At 46.4% G+C, this 20,052-nt stretch overlaps 1 protein-coding gene and 1 pseudogene across 1 annotated transcript; one reads left to right on the top strand and one right to left on the bottom strand.

The window, feature by feature from the left end:
- The first annotated feature begins 1,061 nt into the window (after nucleotides 1–1,061).
- CEACAM18 (CEA cell adhesion molecule 18) lies at nucleotides 1,062–10,453 on the top strand. The gene is made up of 7 exons (XM_045856298.1): nucleotides 1,062–1,246; nucleotides 2,746–3,096; nucleotides 4,132–4,404; nucleotides 5,092–5,364; nucleotides 7,058–7,193; nucleotides 9,548–9,610; nucleotides 9,907–10,453. Exons 1-6 carry the CDS (start codon nucleotides 1,195–1,197, stop codon nucleotides 9,564–9,566), a joined length of 1,104 nt encoding a protein of 367 aa, XP_045712254.1. The 5' UTR covers nucleotides 1,062–1,194; the 3' UTR covers nucleotides 9,567–9,610; nucleotides 9,907–10,453.
- Nucleotides 10,454–10,600: 147 nt separating this feature from the next.
- Nucleotides 10,601–20,052, bottom strand: part of LOC123830224 — a 30,447-nt pseudogene continuing 20,995 nt past the window's right edge.

Genomic DNA, 20,052 nt, shown 5'->3' with positions numbered 1-20,052 from the left:
GTTGGTTGGAGCATCATCCCAAGAGGCCATGGTTGCAGGTTCCCTACTCAGGGAACGTACAAGAATCAACCAATGAATGCATCAATAAATGGAACAACAGCCCATCAGCCCTGGCTGGGTGGCTGCATTGATTAGGGCATCATCCCATACACCAGAAGGTTGCAGGTTCGATCCCCAATCAGGGCACATGCCCAGGTTTCAGGTTTGATCCCTGCTTGGCAACCAATCAATCTCTCTCTCCCCCTTCCCCTCTCTCTCTCTAAAATCAATAACTATATTCTCAGGTAAGGACTTGTTTTAAAAATATAATAACTAGAACAACAAATTGATGTTTCTCTTTCCCTTCCTCCCTCTAAATAAATAAATAAAAATAAATGTACATTAAAAAAAGAATTTTCCAGTTTTTTAATGGCCAATGCTTTCCTTTTGCCATTAAAAGTGTTGTATGTGTTGGTATGAAAATGAAAGACGATCCTATTCCCAACTACTGGTTGAAAGACCTAGGGTACTGCCCGCTCTGGCAGTGTCTCCCAGCCCCCACTCCCCCCAACTCCCGCCTTCTCTGTCTCGCTCCGCCCACCAGTCTCTCTCCCAGCCTTCTCAACCTGCAGCCCGGACTGGTCTGTCCCAGCCCCCTCTCCCCCTTCCAGCCCGCCCACCCCGCCCCGCAACCAAGGTTGAATTTCCGGAACGGCCAGGAGGTCCCGCACCAACTGTGGTGCAAGTCTCAGCGCGTCCAGGTAACAACCCCTCGCCATCCAGGGGAAAGCAGCCACTTGCACTGCTTAGGGAAAACAAGAACAAAAAGCAAGACACCGACCGGTTCACCAAGTCCGATGCCTTGTTCTCGCCCAGGCCCACTGTTTGGTATCCTCTAGTTTTCATAAAAGCGGGCACGTGGTTTTTGCTTGTTTTTGTTCGGTTGGTTGGTTCGATTTGGTTTTTGTTACCAGGGTAGAAGAGGGTAAGTGAGTAATAACTATATAAAGGCAACACAAAGTCATAATGGTAATGACCGACTCCTGGACGCCCTTGTCCCCAGCCCCTCCCACTTGCAGTGCAGAGTCCAACCCGGGAGGCAGAGGATAAAGACGCAGCAGCTCCAGGCGGGAGACACCTGTGGGTGAAGGTGCAGCAGTGGTGGCTGCTGGGTCCCTGGAGAGACCACTCCACCGGGAGCACGCACCTGCACTCATGCACCTTTCCAGACCCCGACGCGGCCCCTGGAAGGATCTGGTCCTTGTGGGTAAGAGAAAGCTGACCTAGCAGGACCGGACAAGGGGAGGTGTGGGGACAGGACCCTCTCCAGGACTTCCACTAGCTGGGCGCACGGGCGCACGCACGCACGCACACACACACACACACACACACACACCCCTTTCCCCTGGGTGCCCCATCCGCCCTGATCCCCTCTCCCAGCCTTTCCAGCTGGACCCTTCCCCAACCCTTTCCCTCCTGCTGCATCTGGTCCCACTGACATACACGACTATCAGGTTTCACTGGCAGCTGTGTGTACTCTCCTGGAACACCTCCAATGTTCACACCTGGAGGCCTGGAGCTGGGGTAGGGAGGGTCTCAGGTGTCTTTGCCTCCTCAGCAGAACCAAGGCTTAGGCTGGACAGAGCAGTAGATTCCCAGCTCTGTTCACATCCACTCCACTGAATTTAGACGGTAAGTCAGTAACATGTAAAGACAGTCTTGGGGGAGTTTTATCCACCCAGATCCTCCTGCTGAGGACTCCTGCTGGGTTTCATCCTGTCCTAGGGCCACCCTCCTGGGGTTCACATCCAGTGCGGGGTGCAGATCTGTCACTGCAGTGCAATAACCCAGAGTGGTGGGGACAAGGTGAGGGGGGCCCAGGAGGGTGGGGCAACACCAAGGGCCATCTGACCTGGGCTGGGAAGGAGGAGACATCAAAGCTGAGAACTGAGAGATGAGTAGAAGTGAGTCAACAAGGAGGAAGCAGGGATGAGTGTGCCAAAAATGGGGAATAGCATGTGTGAAGGCCTGAATTCATGCCCTGGCTGGTGTGGCTCAGCGAATTGAGTGCCAGCCTGTGAACCGAAAGGTTGCTGGTTCAATTTCCAGTCAGGGCACATGCCTGGGTTACAGACCAGGTCCCCAGTTGGGGGTGTGTGAGAGGCAGCCACACATTGATGTTTCTCTCCCTCTTTCTCCCTCCCTTCCCTTCTAAATAAATAAAATCTTTTTTTAAAAAAAGATAGCCTAAAGTCAGGACAGAGTGTGGTGCCCCAAGAGAGCTGAGTGTATGACTGGGGCACATAGTATGGATGGTGTCTTCTGGTGAATGAATGAAGGAGGGAGTACATGGGGTGATGAGGTGGGACAGATGTGATCTAAAAGGAGTCTACGTGAGTCCAAAAAGACCAGCTCTCTCTAACAGTGTCTGGCAAGCTGCTCTAAGAGTTTGAACTTCCTCATTGAGGGCCATGAGGAGCCACGGAAGGAACTTGGGTTGTGGGGAGAGCAGAGCCACAGCTCAGGCCTTTATAAGCACCCACATAGCTGTCCTTTGAGGAAGGGTTGGAGGCTGAGTATGTAGGGAAGAGTCCAGGCTGGAAGACGAGGGGGGAAGCACAGAGCAGGGCAGGGGCTGAGCAGATGGAGAGCAGGGGTGGGCTGGGGAGTCATTGAGCAAATAGAACCCTTGGTGTGATCACCAGTGTCTGTGGACCGCTGCCCAGATGGTGTAAATCATTCTCTCTGTCTCTCTGTCTTCCTCAGCCAGTCTGCTGGCCTATGGTATCAGCCAAGCCTCCAGCCAAATCTCCATCAACTCATTCATAGGGTTTCAGGGCTATCCAAGCTTCCTGCAACTCAACAATGTCCCGGAGGGAGCACGAGAATACATCTGGCACCGGGGCACAAATGACAATGCAGAGAATGTGATTATTAGCTATAAACCTCCCTCCAATTCCTGGCAGCCTGGGCCCCTGTTCAGCGGCCGGGAGAATGTGACCCACACAGGCACCCTGCAGATCGAGAACTCTACACTGAGTCACACAGGAAACTACACCGTGCGGGTGGACCTCGGCAGTGGGACCCAGCGTGCAACCGGCTGGCTGGAGATTCAAGGTGAATTGACAGGTTGCCCCGCTTCCCGAGTGTGAGGGTTGGGCCTGGAGGCTTTGGGAGTGAGGTTCCTTGGAGATAGCGCTGTCCGAGCCTCCACCTCACCTACGGAGGACCCAGGGAGTCTCGGCAGATGGTTGTCTGACTTTCCCCACAGAGACAGGTCACTCACTCCCTTCAGGGGCTCCAGTTCTGCTGATAGGTATTTGTTATCTGTCAGTCAGCAACCCAACAAAGAGCCACCAGCATAGCAGCTAGAAACAGCACTGTTTTACTGTTGCACAGTTTCCATGTGTCAGGATTTCAGGTGTGGCTTTGCCCCAGTGCTGTCTGTGCTCTGTGGCTCGTAAATACGGGCTGTGGCTGTTTTCTGAAGCAGTGGCTCTCCACACAGGCTTTTCACATTGTGGCTATTGGCTTCCTCAAGGTCAGCCAAACTCTCACTCTCTCACTCTCTCTCTCTCTCACTCTCTCAGTCTTACATAACACAAGGTAATGATGGGCGTGACAGCTATGGCCTTTGCCATCTTCTATAGGTTAGTCAGCAGTCCCACCTGTGTACACTGTGTGGCCTCGAGACTTCATCTTTCCCTTGTGATACTCAGCCTCCTCACCTGCAGAACAGGGTGACATCTACCTGTTGTAAACTGGGAGGGAGTATTGGTAAAGTAAATGGGACTCTGGTCAGTCATTGTGGAGAATCCTAACACTACCTCTCCCTGTGAATCCTACTCATGCACAGCTCTTTGGATGGAATGTCCTGATTGGGAGGTGGGGGGTTGCAGAAATGACCATGCAGTCACGTTTATGCCAAGAACTCACCACTATTGCAGGGGATATGACAGCAATGGCTCAGCATGTAGGACGATGGGCTCAGGCAAGTGCCCACATCTTGGACGCCTCATGCCCACTTCCTGCTTTTCTGTCCCTCTTAGTTCTTCTGAGATGCTTTTCTGCCAGGACACCATTTTACAAACTCTTGGTTTGTCCCCAACATATCCCCAAACCCTCACCTTTCGTCCTCTCCTTCCCACACAGTGTTGGAAGGCGATCCCGTCCTCTCGGTCAACACCAGCTCGGTGGCAGAGAACATGGACTCCGTGGTCGCCTTCTGCAGCACCAATGCCACCAAAATCGTGTGGTATGTGAATTACTTACGGGTGTCCAGCAACGACAAGATGACAATTTCCCCAGACGGCAAGACCCTCATCATGCACTGGGTCCACCGCAATGACATGACAATCCAGTGTGGGGTACACTCCAGCTTCGGGGAGTTTCTAAAGAGTGAAGTGATCTTTCTGACTGTGGCCTGTAAGTGGTCTGGGGTCATGGGTGTGAAGCCAAGGGTGGGCTTGGGGTCTCCCAGGGATGGAGGAATAAGACAGACAGAACCAGAGCCTGCAGCCAGCTTGATCTGGCTTCACACCCAGCTCTGTCTAGTTAACTCTTTGGATGTGATGGAGAGGACAATTTCTGACTTCTGCACACTACTTACTGGTTGCAGGTTTGGACCAGGCTCAGGCCGCAGGGGCTACAGCTGCTTGGGGAAATTCTTTTGGGGCTATACGGGGACTTGCTTCACCCTTTTGTAGGTCGGTAGAGGAGCATTAACTCCCCAGTCCTCTCCTCTGAGTCTCATCTTCCTCATCTATGAAATGGATCAATCACATAGGTTGCTGTGAGAGTTAAGTGACTGTTTCACGTATTTAGAACAGTGCCCAGCATGCAGCTGGTATGATGCATTTGTGAGGCATTGGTTTTTACTCTACACCTATTTTATTAGGATGTAAAGGACTGGCCTGTATAGTACATGCTTGATAACAGATAACATTATTATTATTTTCATTGGTGGCCCAGCTGCCTTGCCTGGGGTAGGTCTAGGGGTCCCCTTGGGGTACATAATTGGGTACCTCCTACCAGGAGGAGGAGGACTTCCTGTGGATTTAGGGAAGGAGGCAGGACCCCAGGAGGTCAGAAACATAGCTCTGGTCTCTGCAGATGGACCCGACAGAGTGGCGCTGAGCAGTAAGCCCTCTGAGTTCAGAGGCATCCTGTCTGCTGAGATCGGCTCCCAAGTGCAGATGGACTGTACCTCCACTTCCAAGCCAGCACCCAAGTACCGCTGGATCCACAATGGCTCCTTCCTGAGCTCAGAGGCAAAGCTCAGCTTCCCGAGTCTGACCTGGGAGCAGATGGGCAGGTACAGATGCATCGTGGAGAACTCCGTGACCCAGATGACCATGTACAAGGACATCTGGATCCAGAGGGCCTGTGAGTGCAGCCGCTCCCCCTCTGGGGCTCACGTCCTGTGAATCTTCCCACCTCTGTGCCTTTGCCTAGCCACCATAATCAGGAATGCCATCCCCACCTCAACACGCCCTGCTCACGATGGCTGGGTGAGATCCTCCTGTCCTCTGAGGTCCAAGCCCAAAGCTTCCTCCTCTAGGAAGCCCCGTGAGTCCTCAGATCAGAGTTGGGGTGAATTCTAGGGTGATAATTCCAGCCTGCCAACATTGACTGACCCTTTCCACGTGCTGTGCACCACTCCTACCTGTGTGGCGCTCATAGTCTCCCTCCAAAGAAAGTGCCTCTGATGGGTGTCACCTCATTTTACAGGCAAGAAAACCGAGGCTTGGGGAGTTGGAGTGCTTTATTCAAGGTTCTAATGAGCTGAGGAGGCAGGATCCCAACCCCGGCAGGCTGGCCACACAGCCCATGCCCTCGTCATCACCCCGGGCTGGTTCTGAAATGAGGAAGTGGGAGGATGGGAGGGGAGGTGGTGCAGAGGACGCAGAGGTTTGTCATGGGTGTGGGACTGAATTTGTAAATGGGGAAAGCACCTTTTCAACAACTGCATGATCTTTGGCTGCCTCAAGGAGAGACCCTGATATGCCCAGGGAGGGAGCAGACATGCAAGGCAGTAAAAAGCAGGGACATTGGAACCCAGTGGCCTGGGTTCAAACCCTACCTCTGCCCCTGCTTGTCCTCCAGAAACAGGGGCACCCTGGCCGGGTGGCTCAGTTGGTTGGAGCATTGTCCCATGCACCAAAAGTTTGTGGGTTTGATTCCCAGTCAGGGCACATATCTAGGTTGCAGGTTTGATCCCCGGTTGGGGCATGTACAGAAGGCAACCTATCAGTGTCTCTCTCTCACATCGATGTTTCTCTCTCTCTCTCTCTCAAATCAATGAACATATTCTCAGGTGAGGATTTACAAAAAAGAAACAGGGGCAAAGAGCTATACCTCTCTGAGACTCAGTTTCTCATTCTGTAGGGTCAGGATAATAAAGGGCCCCTATACAGCAAGGCTGCTGCAAGAATGAAATCAGACATTGAGCAAGAAAGCATATAAAAAGCCATCCTCCTGGCAATTCTCAGAGAAAGCCATGAGCAGACATGGATGTTAGCTCAAGACATTTATTCAGGTCACACCACATTATTTACTAAGCACCTACTATGTACCAGACGTGATGCATTTAGTATTTGTGCTACAGTGTCATTCATGGCTTTCTGTTCCACAGAACTATGAACTTCAGGAGGACAGGGGTTGGGTGAGCTCTTTGATTGCCATTTGTCTCCAGTCCTTAACACGGGGCCTGGGATGTAGTTGCTGCTCACAGAATGTCTGGGCTCTCTGTGCAATGAGTTAATGACCCTGTGTAACCAGAGCACCCCCTTGCCCTGTCACACTCTGTCCCCTTATGTGGGTCTGTTCTTCTCTGGAGCACTTACTGCTGCCTGCAATATTAGACATCTCTTTCCTTACCTGTTGACTGTCTAGTTCCCAGGTATGATGTCAGCCCCATGAGGGCAGGAAGTTTGTTTGGTTCACTGCTGAATCTGTAACTACCTGGACAGTGCTTTGCCCGTAGGAGGTACTAACACATCTTTGAAGAACAGGTGTGTGGGTGCATGAAGGGAAAACTCAATGGTGGTCCTGACCCCCACGTATCCTCTCCTTCCAGGGCAAATGCCTGTTATTAGAACAGGTTTCTACATGACAGGACCCTTGGTGGTGTTTTTCATCGTGATGACAGTCTTGGGTGGTGTCTACATCTGCGGCATCCTGGTCTACATGCTGATCAATCGTTCCTCCACCAGGTGCTCGTTGCCCAGGGTCAAGGGTGGGGCACTGGTTGGGGTCTGGGACTCAGGAGCCAGCACTCCTTTGAAAGGGGAGGAGGCAGAGCAAAGGAGGAAGGGACAAGCCAGGAAATGGATTGTCAGGGACCATGTGGGGCAGACACATATGTCTTGAGGACCAGAAGCCAACCAGGAGAAGGGGAGCATTACAGTCAGCCATATCTCTAAAATAGCAGTAGGGTTTCATCCAGTGACTTCTCTTCATCCCAGTTCCTTCATGTTTACAATGTAGGTATTGAAGCCCACCTAGCAGGGCAGGTGTGAGAATGTGTCTGGTACACAGCAGTCACCACTTCCCAAATGAAGTGGAGGTCAGCTACACCAGGGGAGGAGATTGGGTGGACAGATGATTAATACCTGGGGTTAAGTGCCAGTTCTGCCTCCAGCTGGCTGGGTGATCCCGAGCAGATCATTTCTCCTGTCAGATTTTTCTAGCCACAGGTGGAAGACGTGAAGGGTAGCACCTGCCCTGAAGGATGATGGGAGGGTTAGACACACGTCTTGGAGGGGATTCTGAACATTCTCGGCAGACTGGATCAGTGTTTCTCGGCCTCATCACTATCGATATTTAGGGTCAGATGATTATTTCAGCTGTGGGAGGTTAAGGCTGTCTGGTGTGCAGTAGGAGGTTAAGCAGCATACTTGGCCTCTACCCACCTGATGTCTGTAGCAACAACCACCAGAGCCCCCAGTTTAGACAACCAAAAATAACTGTAGGCATTACAAAGGTCCCATGGGGGTGGGGCCAAGCTGCCCTGGTTGAGGACCACTGTAATGGGTGTTAAAAATAGCATTGATGATGATGATTTTGATAATGATGATGATCAGGAAGAGAAGGAAGTAGAGGATGAACACTGTAAGAATAGTGGTGGTCATGGTGATGATAATGCTGATGGTAGTGATGATTCTGTTGAATCGGGTTATGATGGTGATGTTGGTGATAATGATTATAATAGAGGTGATGATAGTAATTCTGGTAATGGTAGTATTGGTTATGGTGATGATGGTGAAGATTTTAGAAGATACATCCTTTTTTATTGTTTTAGTATTTTGGTATCGAGCCTATTTTTAGAAGGATTTTATTTCTTTTTATTGAGGGAAAGGGAAGGAGAAAGAGGGACAGAAACATCAATGTGTGGTTGCCTCTCATGTGTCCCCTACTGAGAACCTGGCCCACACACAACCCAGGCATGTGCCCTGATTGGGAATTGAACCGGTAACCCTTTGGTTTGCAGGCCGGCACTCAATCCACTGAGCCACATCTGCCAGGGCAAGATTGAGCCTACGTGTGATCATTGTATGGTTTCTATATCACAAAGATTATAGTTTGGGCCACCAATGTGACAGCAGGCAAATTAGCCCACTTGTGCTTTAGTTTGCTATCTGTAAAATGGGAGTAATACTGATACCAACCTCACAGGGCTATCTACTATGGGGATAAAGGAAGGTATTACTGATAAAGATCTTGGAACAAAGCCATGTCCTAAGTGCTCAGTAGAATCTTAGGTGCTGCTGTTAATACCATCATCATTATTCAATGTAAAATTTCTAAACTGGCTGTGATCAACCCTGGGGAGTACAAAAATGTTTCCAGCAGATGTGGTTCAGCTCTTCTTCTACATCCTAGAGGAAGCCTCCTAGCCAGGCATAACCTCTCCTCACAGCCTAGAGTCAACCCAACATTTTCACCATTCCCTCTAACAGACACCTTCTCCCAGGTTTCCAGTCTGTCATGACAGCAGCAGGGGCTGGGAGTCAGGGAGGCCAGGTTTAGAATATTGACCTCTCTCATTTTTTTTTTTTTTTGCTGGGTGACTTTGGGCAAGTGACGTTACTGCTCTGATTTCCTGTTTCTTCACCTGCAAAATGGGGTTAAAGCATCTACCTGTGTAACTGTTGAGAGGGCTCAAGATAATTTCTACAAATCATCATAGTTTCTGGCATATATTGTAGCGATGGGGAATGAATTATCATCATCATCATCATCATCATCATCATCAGTAATTAGGCCAGGGAGTGCCCATTCCTTCCCCCAGCATACCCAGCCTCTTTTCCCTCCACCCATCCCCTGCCCCATGGCATCTTCCTGCAGTGACCTTAAGACCTCCGAAATATTTCAAAAGTATGTGGAATGTTGAGGACTCTTGGTGCAGAGGTTCAGCCTCCAGATTCATCACTTCCTACTCCTGGGGTCCCGCACCCAGGAGGGTTGTGTAGAAGAAGCTGACCCCTTATCTACCCAGGACTCCCCTGCATTCTCACAGTTTCCTATGGACCCGAGGTGTGACTTCTCCCCTGATCTCTTCCCGTAGGACAAGCCGTGGTCTGTGAGTATCCACTTTATATCCGGAGGACAGGACCAGATGGTTAAGGAGGTAATGGAGGGGTGATGGAGAAGGGCTGAGAGTCCCCCCAAAGAGGTGGGCTAGGCTATGGGGGGGGCGCTGGTACTCATAGGAGATGGGGGACACGGACAGTCACACTGAGGTTGAGAGACAGAGGCTCCTGGAAAAGGACTGGAGGCCCTGCCTAGGACATGCAGTGTGACATCACGGCCAGAGTGGCCATTGGCTGCTCCAGCTGTCGATCAGAGCCAGCCAATGGGCTGCAGTTTGGGGGCGGGTCATGCACGGAGCTCTGTGCTCTAATTCTAATGCTTCTTCCCCACCAGCAAATGTGCTTCCAAGGCCCCCACTTCCCTAACCCGACACCACAGTCCATCAGAGACGCCTGGGCAGAGACGTCCCAACTCGACACTGCCAGTGGCAGGGAGACAGCACAACCTCTAAATGCCCAACAGGCGGTAATTGCTTATGTGGGCACAGCGCATGTTCAGCTAATCTGTCACCTGTTGGGAACTGCACTGGGAAAAAGGTAACTACTGACGCCAAAAAGGCTCACAACTTGATGAATTAGAAATGCTAATGCAAAGCAGCATCTGATAGGACCACGGTTGTTAAAAGCATGGATTAATTTATTGATGTAGATATAGTATGTACAGTATATGTGTGTGCGCTAACCGTTTTATGTGTATACATAAAAATGTGTATATAGACACCTGTACACATATTGTGGAAAAATGTTAATTATTAACAGTGCTCTCTGTTAGCTTCCTTCTTTACACTTTACTGTATATTCAAAAATGTGTTTTTCTCACAGAGTATATACATTGCTTTTATAATCAGGGGAAAAAATCAATAAAGTTAAAAGAGCGTGAAGTGAGTTCAGACCTCATAATGCTATTTTGGGAAGTTTTTTTTTGGAACTATCTTTATGGATGTGCCCAAAAGTATATAAACAAATGTGTTCATTACTCTGGCAGTTACAGTAGAAGAAAGAAAAGAAAAAGGAAAGGAAAGAAAGAGGGAGGGAAGAGGAAAGATGGAAAGGAAGGAAAGGAGCAGGGAAGCAGAGTGATAGCAGGAGAGACACAGACACAGAGAGAGACAGAGGCTTTTCAATGGCAGAATCTATGGATGTGTGGAGGCAAGTTTTCAGATCATGTTGTTCTATTCATCCGATGGCTGTGTGATCAGCTTGGGAACCTTTCTCATTCATTTGGTTTGTCTTTATGGGGGAACATCACCAGCTCCTGCTTGACCTGCATCTCAACCCAGAAGTTCACCCCCTGAGCCCCACTTTCAAAGACAGGCTGATGAAGGCCAAGTGGGGCATTCCAGGGGGAGGAACTTCAGTGTGCAAGGGACCAACGCTGGTCACTTCCAGAGTCAGGAGAAATTCCCACTGGGAACTTTTTGTTCAAAGCCCAGAAACCCAGCCAGGCACTCAGCATACATATTGAGCCGGGCACTCTGATAGGATTCTGTTCCTGTAATTCTCACCACACACTTGCAAGCAAAGCTTCTCTGCTGATTTCACAGGGCAGGAAATGGAAGCACAGAAAGGCAGGGGATCTGACTGTCACTTACTTAGTAAAGGAGCAGAGTGTGGATTTGAACTCGCAACTCTTTGGGTCCAGAGTCAGTGTTCTTTCCACTACACGTCTAACTCATCACCCAGAGGGCTTTTAATTCTACAGGAATCAGCCCCTGGGTTTTTTTGTGGGGTTTTTTTGTTTGTTTGTTTTTGTTTTTTTTGCCTGCAGGGGCTGTGTTCCTCAAGCCAGGGCCACGCCTCCACAGTTCTCACTTGGAAATCTTGATCTCAGAGTATTCGTTTTCAGGCACCTCCTCCTGTTCCTGAGGGTTCCTAGGCTTCATCTGTTGAAATCTCAGAGTTGCATATTGAATCTCTCCTGTTTCCCCCACGGAGGGGACAGCCAGAGCTGGGGGAGGGTAGTCTGTGAGGCTTCCTGGCCCGGGTTCAATCAGGGGACCCTGAGTGGACAGAAAGGGAAAAAATGTCAGAGTGAAACCATGAGGACAAGATGAGGCAGAGAGTATCCAGGAGGGAAACCCATGAGTGGATTTGTCCATTCACCCTACATACATTGTTGTTGAGATGTCCTTCACTCATGCTTTCCTCAAATAGCTACTACTTCGAAGTACCTTTTTGGTGCTTGCTAATCTCATTAAATTCCCACAACAACCTGATAAGGAAGATATTATCATTATCCCCATTTTATAGATATGGAAACTGAGGTGGAACCAGATACTTGGCATGCTCAAAGTCCCTGGTGATACCAGGATCCAATCCAGTCCTTTCTGACCCCAAAGTCTGGTGTCCATGGAGCCTCTGCCCCACCCCCGTGGGTGAGACCCTGATCTGGGCGCTGGACATACTGCAGTGGAACAGGCAGACACAGGACCTGACTTCTTGCGGCTTCCTCTTTAATTGAAAGAAGCCACAGAAAATCAGTTAAGCAAATAAATATCTAATTGTGAATTGTGATATGATGGACAGTAACTGGATAAGTGACAGAGAATGACAGGGTCTTTTTTTCTTCAGACATGGCACCTGCTTTTGGGAAGTTCACAGTTGAGAAGGAGGACAAGTCAGTCAAAAAAATGATGCTCTGGCCCTGACAAGTGTCACTCAGTGGCTTTGGTGTCATCCCACAGACCAGAAGGCCGCTGGTCTGATTCCTGGTCAGGGCACATGCCTGCATTGTGGGTCAGGTCCCCAGTTAGGGGTGTGTGAGAGGCAACTAAGCAGTGTTTCTCTCACACATCAATGTTTCTCTCCTGCTCTTTCTCCCTCCCTTCCTCTCTGTCTAAAAATAAAGAAATAAATTTTTAAAAAAGAAATGGAACCACGATACGCAGAATAGTGGCCCCCAAAGATATTCACACGCTAACCCCTGGAACCTATAAGTATGTTACATTACATGGCAAAAGGGACTCTGCAGATGGAATTAAGTTAATATTGATATGGGGAGATGATCCCGGATTATTTGATCCCAGATCACAAAGGTCTTTACAAGTAAAAGAATGAGGCACAGAGAGATTTGAAGGTACAAATACTATGCTTCTGGCCTAGAGGATGGGGCCATGAAACTAGGAATGCAGGTGACCTCTTGACACTGGGGAAGGCAAGAAAATACAGGAGCCTCCAGGAGGAACTCAGCCCCACCAGCCAACACTTTAATTTTAACCCAGTGAAATTCATTTTAGACTTGTGACCCCCCTCCCAGACCTGTGAGATAGTAAGTTTATGTTGTTGGAAGTACTTGCTTTGTGAAGTTTGTTATAGCAGCAACAGGAAACTAATACGGACTCACACAGTGGAAAGCAACAGGTGCTAGACAACAGAACAGAACGCTTCAACAGAACTGATGTTTTCACCCCTCTCATTCCTCTTGATTGTTTCCATTAAGACACAGACACACAACCAGTTCCCACACTGCTGTTATCAAGAACACTGTGACCTCCGTGAAATCCACGTGGTCATCTTCCAGGCCTCACCTTTTGGGACTTTGCAGCTTCAGGCAACTTGGTTGCACACTTTCTCTAAACAAAAGCCCTTTCTTACATAATTACAAGATGTCAAGATTTTCCAGGTCTATTAGCCTTGTTGCCAACACCCTTACTGGTTGCCTGCCATCTCTCTGACCTCTAAATATCAAAGCAGCCCCAGACTCTCTTCTTTGGCATCGCTTTTGTCATCTTAATCAGTAGATGGGCTTCACTCATCTATGGGTGGATAGCTCCCAGATCTGTACCTGCAGCCTGTTTCCCTTCTCTGGAACTATAGACTTTGATCCAACAACATACTTGAAATCCCCATCCCCTTGTCCAAAAAGCACACAAAACTCGAGGTATTTAAGCTGAACTTCCTTTTCCTTTTAAATTTTTTTAGAGGGGAAAGGAGGTAGAAAGAGAGGGAGAGGAAACAACAGTATGTGAGAGATATATCCATTTTTGTTGCCTCTCACACGCCCCCAACTGGGGTCCTGGCCCACAACCCAGGCATGTGTGCCCTGAGTGGGAATTGAACCCATGACCTCTTGGTTCACAGGCTGGCATTCTATCCACTGAGCCACACCAGCCAGGGCTGAACTTCCTTTTCTTTCCCGTATTTGTTCCTCCTACAGCTGTCTCAACCTCAGTGATTGACATCTCTATTTCTGGCTGCTCAGAACAAAAATGTAGGAGGCACCCTTGACCCCTTCCTTTCAATCATACCATGCTCCCATTCTATTAGCAAATCCCTTTAGCCTTAACTTCAGAATTCATCCAGATTCTGATCAGGCCCCACACCCTGGCAGCCTGGTTCCAGCCACCATCTCCTGCCTGAAATGTTTCACCAGCCTCCTTTCTAAGGCCCCTGCCACACAGCCTCTTCTGCACACAGCGGCCAGAGCTTCCATTGAGAACAAGAGTTGGATCATGTTCTTCCTCTGCTCAAAGATATCCAAATGCCTGCACACATCATTTACACACATGCTGACTCCTTCAAACTCATTTCCTGTTTGCTGTCCCCTGCCCCCCTCCATCTAACCACATGGCCTGGTTGCTTCTCCATTCACTGCTCAGCCTCTTGTTTCTGAGCACTAGCACCTGCTGCTCCCTCTGCTTGGAGCACTCTTCGGTCATACAGTCAAATGTCAGACTCTCGAGCCTTTGCTCAAACATCACTAACAAAAACACATGCCATCCTATGGAATGGGGAAAGATATTTGCAAATCATATATTTGATAAGGTGGCTAATATCCAAAATATATAAGGAACTCATACAACTCAAAAACATTTTTAAAAAGCTATTCAAAACAGGGCACACAATTTGAATTAGACATTTTCTAAAGAAGTTATACAAATGGTCAGAAAGCATGAAAAGATGTTCAACATCACTAATCATTAGAAAAATGCAAATCAAAACAACAATGAGATATCACTTCACATCCATTAGTGTGGTTGCTTTGTAAAAATCCAAACTAAAACAAAACAAAAAATAATGTGTTGGCAGGGATGTGGAGAAACTGGAAAATTCTGCACTGCAGGTGGGAATGGGAAATGGTATAGCTGTTGTGCAAAATGGTATGGAGGCTCCTCAAAACAACAACAATAACAACAACAACAACAAAAACTACTACTGTATGATCCAGAAATCCTACTTCTGAGTATTTATGCAAAAGAATTGGGAACATTATCTTAAAGAGATATTTGCATACTCATGTTTATTGCAGCATTATTCACAGTAGCAAAGAGATGGAAGTAACCCAAATAGCCATCGACAGATGAATAGGCAAAGGAAATGTGATATATATAAATAGGCAAAGGAAATATATGTGTGTGTGTATATATATATATATATATATATATATATATAAATTAAGATTTAAAAAAGAAATTCTGCCACATGCTACAACGTGGACATATTGCTAAGTGCAATGAGCCAGTCACAAGAGGACAAATCACTGTACAATTCCAAGTATAGGAGTTATCTAGAGAAGTTAAACCCATAGAAATAGAACACAGAACAGTGGTTGCCAGGGGCAGACGTAGTGGGGGAAGTGGGTAGATGTTATTCAACGAGTACGGAGTTCCTGTTTTGCAAGATGAAAAAGTTCTAGAAATATGTTGCACTACTCTACGCTTAAAATAATGAAAGTGGTATGTTTATGTTATGTTTTTTACTGCAACAAATGAAGTACAAAAAAAAAAATCCTCACAAACCATCTTCCCAGCAGCCCCTATTCTCTGTGCTCTGCATTTTCCCCAAAGTATGTGTCTCTTTTTTACATTCTATCCATGTATTTGTTGTTTGGTTGGTTGGCTCAGGTATATTCCTCTGTCTAGAATAAAACTTCATTGATCTTAAGATGTAAAAAAAAATTATTTTTCATAGATGGGTCCCTGGTACCTTGTCATTTGGTATGTGCTCAATAATAATAATAATATTTCCTAAATGAGTTAATAAATTAAAGAATTCTTTTACTCTGCTGCTCAAAACCCTTCAGAGGATTTTGGTCACACACTGAATGCAATAAGTAAAGTAAAAATGTGACACTTAACATAGGAAGATAAAGACGGAACAGGAATGAATGAGTAGAAACAGGAGGGAAGAGTGTTTGAGAAGGGAGGAACAGTCCATGCAAAGACCCAGAGGCAACAACAACCTTGGTCTGCTTGCTAACAATGAAAAGTCCATTGTGGATGGAATGAACTTTTGTGGAGTAAAAAGGCAGGGGGCTGGCAGGAGAGTGAGGCTGGGATCAGAGTCAGTGCAAAATAAAAAGCAGTGGCAAAAACCTTGTACTTGAGAGAAATAATATTTTAATGCAAGGTTTTAAAATCAAAATGAATGCAAAAAAATCCATGGAGACCAAAATATCAAACATTTAAACAAACTCAAGATTACTAAGAGTGCCCTCCTGAACCAACTAGAGCTTGAGACAGAAAAAAAAGTGTGTGTGCCCTTTATATATGTTTTACATATTTTTAATGGCTGGGTTTTTTCTAGAACATGAAAATAACTAAAATATTACTGAAAACCTAAGCCTGGCTGGTGTGGCTCAATGGATTGAGCACCAGGCTGTGAACCAAAGGGTCGTTGGTTCAGTTCCCAGTCGGGGCACATGCCTGGGTGGTGGGCCAGGTGTCCAGCAGGGTGCACACCAGAGGCAACCACATATTGATGTTTCTCTCCCTCTCTTTCTCTTTCCCTTTCCCTCTCTCTAAAAATAAATAAATAAAATATTTTTTAAAGCTGAAAAGTGGTGTGTTAAAACTATTTTAAGTTTTAATATTTTATTTATACCCAAACCAAAATGTATTATAAGTTTGGTTTTGGAGCTTCACCAAAAGCAATCACAGAAAGAATATTTTCAAAATTAACTTCCTTGTTTCTCTTATTTTTAGCTGAGAATGCTGCTGTGTTTGACTATTTTTTTTACTAAGTTATGACCTTAAATATTTTTAACTAATGTCAGCATATTGATTCTGTCATTGTTTAGATTTTTAATATTTTGCTCATCATGGATTTTTTTATTAATTTTGATTTTTAAGAAAAATCATGCATTGCAATACCCAAAATATGGAAGCAACTTAAGTGTCCACCAATAAACAACTGGATAAAGAAGATGTGTTACACAGGTACAATGAAACATTACTCAGCCATTAAAAAAATGAAATTTTACCATTTGCAACAACATAAATGGACATAGAGAATATCATGCTAAGTGAAATAAGTCAGACACAAAAAGACTAATACCATGTGATTCCACCTATGTGTGGAATCTAAAAATAAATAAATAAACAAACAAATAAAGCAGAAACAGACCCATAGATACAAAAAATAAATTGATAGTTGCCAAAGGAGAGGGAGGAAGGGGTCTGGGTGAAAAAGGTGAAGGGATTAAGAATACAAACTGGCAGTTACATAATAGTCACAGGGATGTAAAGTACAGCATAGAGAACAAAGTCAATAATGTTCTAATAACTATGTACAGTGTCAGCCTGGGTACTAGAATTATGGAGTCACCACTTCATAAGGTACATAAATGTTTAATCACTATGCTCTACACCCCAAACTAATATAACATTGAATGCCGAGTGCAATTCAAAAATTAAAAAACATTTTAGGACTTCTGGCCAAGATGGAAGCACAGGTAGATACACTGCACTTCCTCGCAAAACCAAAAGAAGGACAACAACAATTTAAAACCAAAAAATAACCAGAACTGCCAGAAAATCAAACTGTATGGAAGTCCAACAACCAAGGATTTAAAGAAATATTTATCCAGACTGGTAGGAGGGGCAGAGATGGGCAGCCAGGGTGGAGAGGACTCATGGCAAGGCAACGGATGGAGGACCTGGGCAGGTGAGGCGGCAGCTGGCGGACAGGGTGATCCCACATTTGCATGCAGATTAACCAAGAGGAAAAACTTGGGAGTGAGACAGATCACACAAACCCAGATTCCAGCTCAGGGAAAGAAAGCCTCAAAACCTCTGACTGGAAAAACCTGTGGGGGTTGTGGTAGCAGGAAAAACTCCCAGCCTTACAGGAGAGTTTGTTGGAGAGACCCACAGGGTCCTAGAACATACACAAACCCACCCACCCAGGAATCAGCACCAGAAGGGCCCAATTTGCTTGCCGGTAGCAGGGGAAGTGACTGAAAGCAGGATGAGAGCCGAGCAAGCAGCAGTGTCCCCTCTCTGACCCCTCCCTCCGTAGAGTGCCATAAGGCAATGATGTGGGTTGCCCACCTCTGGCAAATACCTAAAGCTCCACAGGTGCACTGAGACAAAAAAAATATGGCCCAAATGAAAGAACAAATCATAGCTCCAGAAAAAATATAACTAAACAATGAAGAAGAGACAGCCAATCTATCAGATGCAGAGTTCAAAACACTGGTAATCAGGATGCTCACAGAAATGGTTGAGTATGGTCACAAAATAGAAGAAAAAGTGAAGGCTAGGAAAAGTGGAAAAAAGGAAAATGTACAGGGAACCAACACTGAAGGGAAGGAAACCAGGATTCAAATCAATGGTTTAGACCAGAAGGACAAAATAAACCAGGACAGAATGAAGAAACAAGAAATCAAAAAAATGAGGAGAGGTTTTGGAACCTCCAGGACAACTTTAAATGTTCCAACATGCAAATCATAGGGGTGCCAGAAGGAGAAGAGGAAGACTAAGAAATGAAAGACTTATTTGAACAAATAATGAGGGAGAACTTCCCTAATTTGGCAAAGGAAATAGACTTCAGGAAGTTCAGGAAACTCAGAGAGTTCCAAAGAAGTTGGACCCAAGGAGGAACACACCAAGGCACATCATAATTACATTAGCCACAATTAAAGATAGGAAGAGAATCTTAAGGGCAGCAAGAGAAAAGGAGACAGTTAACCGCAAAGGAGTTCCCATAAGACTATCAGCTGATTTCTCAAAAGGAACCTTACAGGCAGGAAGGAGCTGAAAGGAAGTGTTTGAAGTCATGAAAGGCAAGGACCTACATCCCAGATTGCTCTATCCAGCTACGCTTTCGTTTAGAATGGGAGGGCAGATAAACTGTTTCCAAGATAAGGTCAAATTAAAGGAGTTCATCATCACCAAGCTCTTACTTATTACATGAAATGTTAAAGGGACTTATCTAAGGAAAAGAAGATCAAAACTACAAACAGTAAAATGACAACAAACTCACAACTATCAACAACTGAACCTAAAACAAATACAAAAACAAAAAGAAACTAAGCAAACAACTAGAACAGGAACAGAACCACAGAAATGGAGATCACCTGGAGGGTTATCAGTGGGAAGGGGGAGAGGGGAGTGAGGGAAAAGTTACAGAGAATAAGTAGCATAAATGGTAGGTACAAAATAGACAGGGGGAGGGTAAGAATAGTATGGGAAATGTAGAAGCCAAGGAACTTATATGTACGACCCATGGACATGAACTAGAGTGGGGAAATGTGGGTGGGAGGAGCTGTGCAGGGCAGAGGGGAATAAAGAGGGGAAATGGGACAACTGTAATAGCATAATCAATAAAATATATTTAAAAAATAAAAATAGAAAAATAAAATAAAGATTTAAAAAAGTTTTAAAGGAAGGAACAATTGTTCATTAAAACACTACTTATCTTGACTACTGAGATTTTTGGCACTCCCTCGAGTTTTGTTTCTGAGGCAAACACCTCACTCACCTCACCCTAACCCCCGTCCTTCTGGAGGGGTGGGCATTGGTATGGCCAGACCATGCAGAGCTGCAGACTAAGGAGTTTGGGCTTTAATCTGCAGGTCAGGGGTTAGCAAACTACAGCCCCAGGGTCAAATTGGCCCACTGCCTGTTTTTGTAAATAAAGTTTTATTGAAACACAGCCATACTCATTCATTTACAGATGGTGTATGTCTGCTTTCACACCACAGCAGCGGAGTTGAGTGGCTGCGACAGAGATTGTATGGCCCACGAAACCAAAAACATTTACTCTCTGGCCTTTTATAGAAAAAGTTTGTGCCCCCCCTCCCCCCGCTTTTGAGTGTCTCAGGCGGTTGCAGCAATGTCCCTTACACCAAAAGGTTGCAGGTTCAATCCCCCATCAGGGCACATGCAAGAAGGCAACCTATTGATGTTTCATTCTTGAGAAACATCAATGTTTCTTTCCATCTCTCTCTCTCTCTCTCTCTCTCTGTCTCGTCAATAAGCATACCCCTGGGTTAGGATGAAAAAGAAGAAAAGGAGAAAAGAAAACATTTGCCAGCTTCTGATGTAGGCAATGGGGGCAAAAAGATGCTCAACAGCAGAGGAGCTGGACTGACAGCCTTTATGCAATCACCGTGTCGTGAAACGGGCTGAAAGCAGGAAAACGAGGGGGTCCAGGAAAAGATTCAGCAGCTTCGGCAAAAACGGGGGTCAAGACGGAGAGAGGGGCACCAGTGGTAGCTGTTCTTAGGAGGAAAAGATGTGGCGAATTTTCAGTAGTG

This window comes from Phyllostomus hastatus, unplaced genomic scaffold (assembly GCF_019186645.2).
Source record: "Phyllostomus hastatus isolate PE091 unplaced genomic scaffold, TTU_PhHast_1.1 phas_scaffold_1224, whole genome shotgun sequence".
Classification (NCBI taxonomy): Eukaryota; Metazoa; Chordata; class Mammalia; order Chiroptera; family Phyllostomidae; genus Phyllostomus; species Phyllostomus hastatus.
This window is presented reverse-complemented; position numbering and strand designations above follow the sequence as displayed.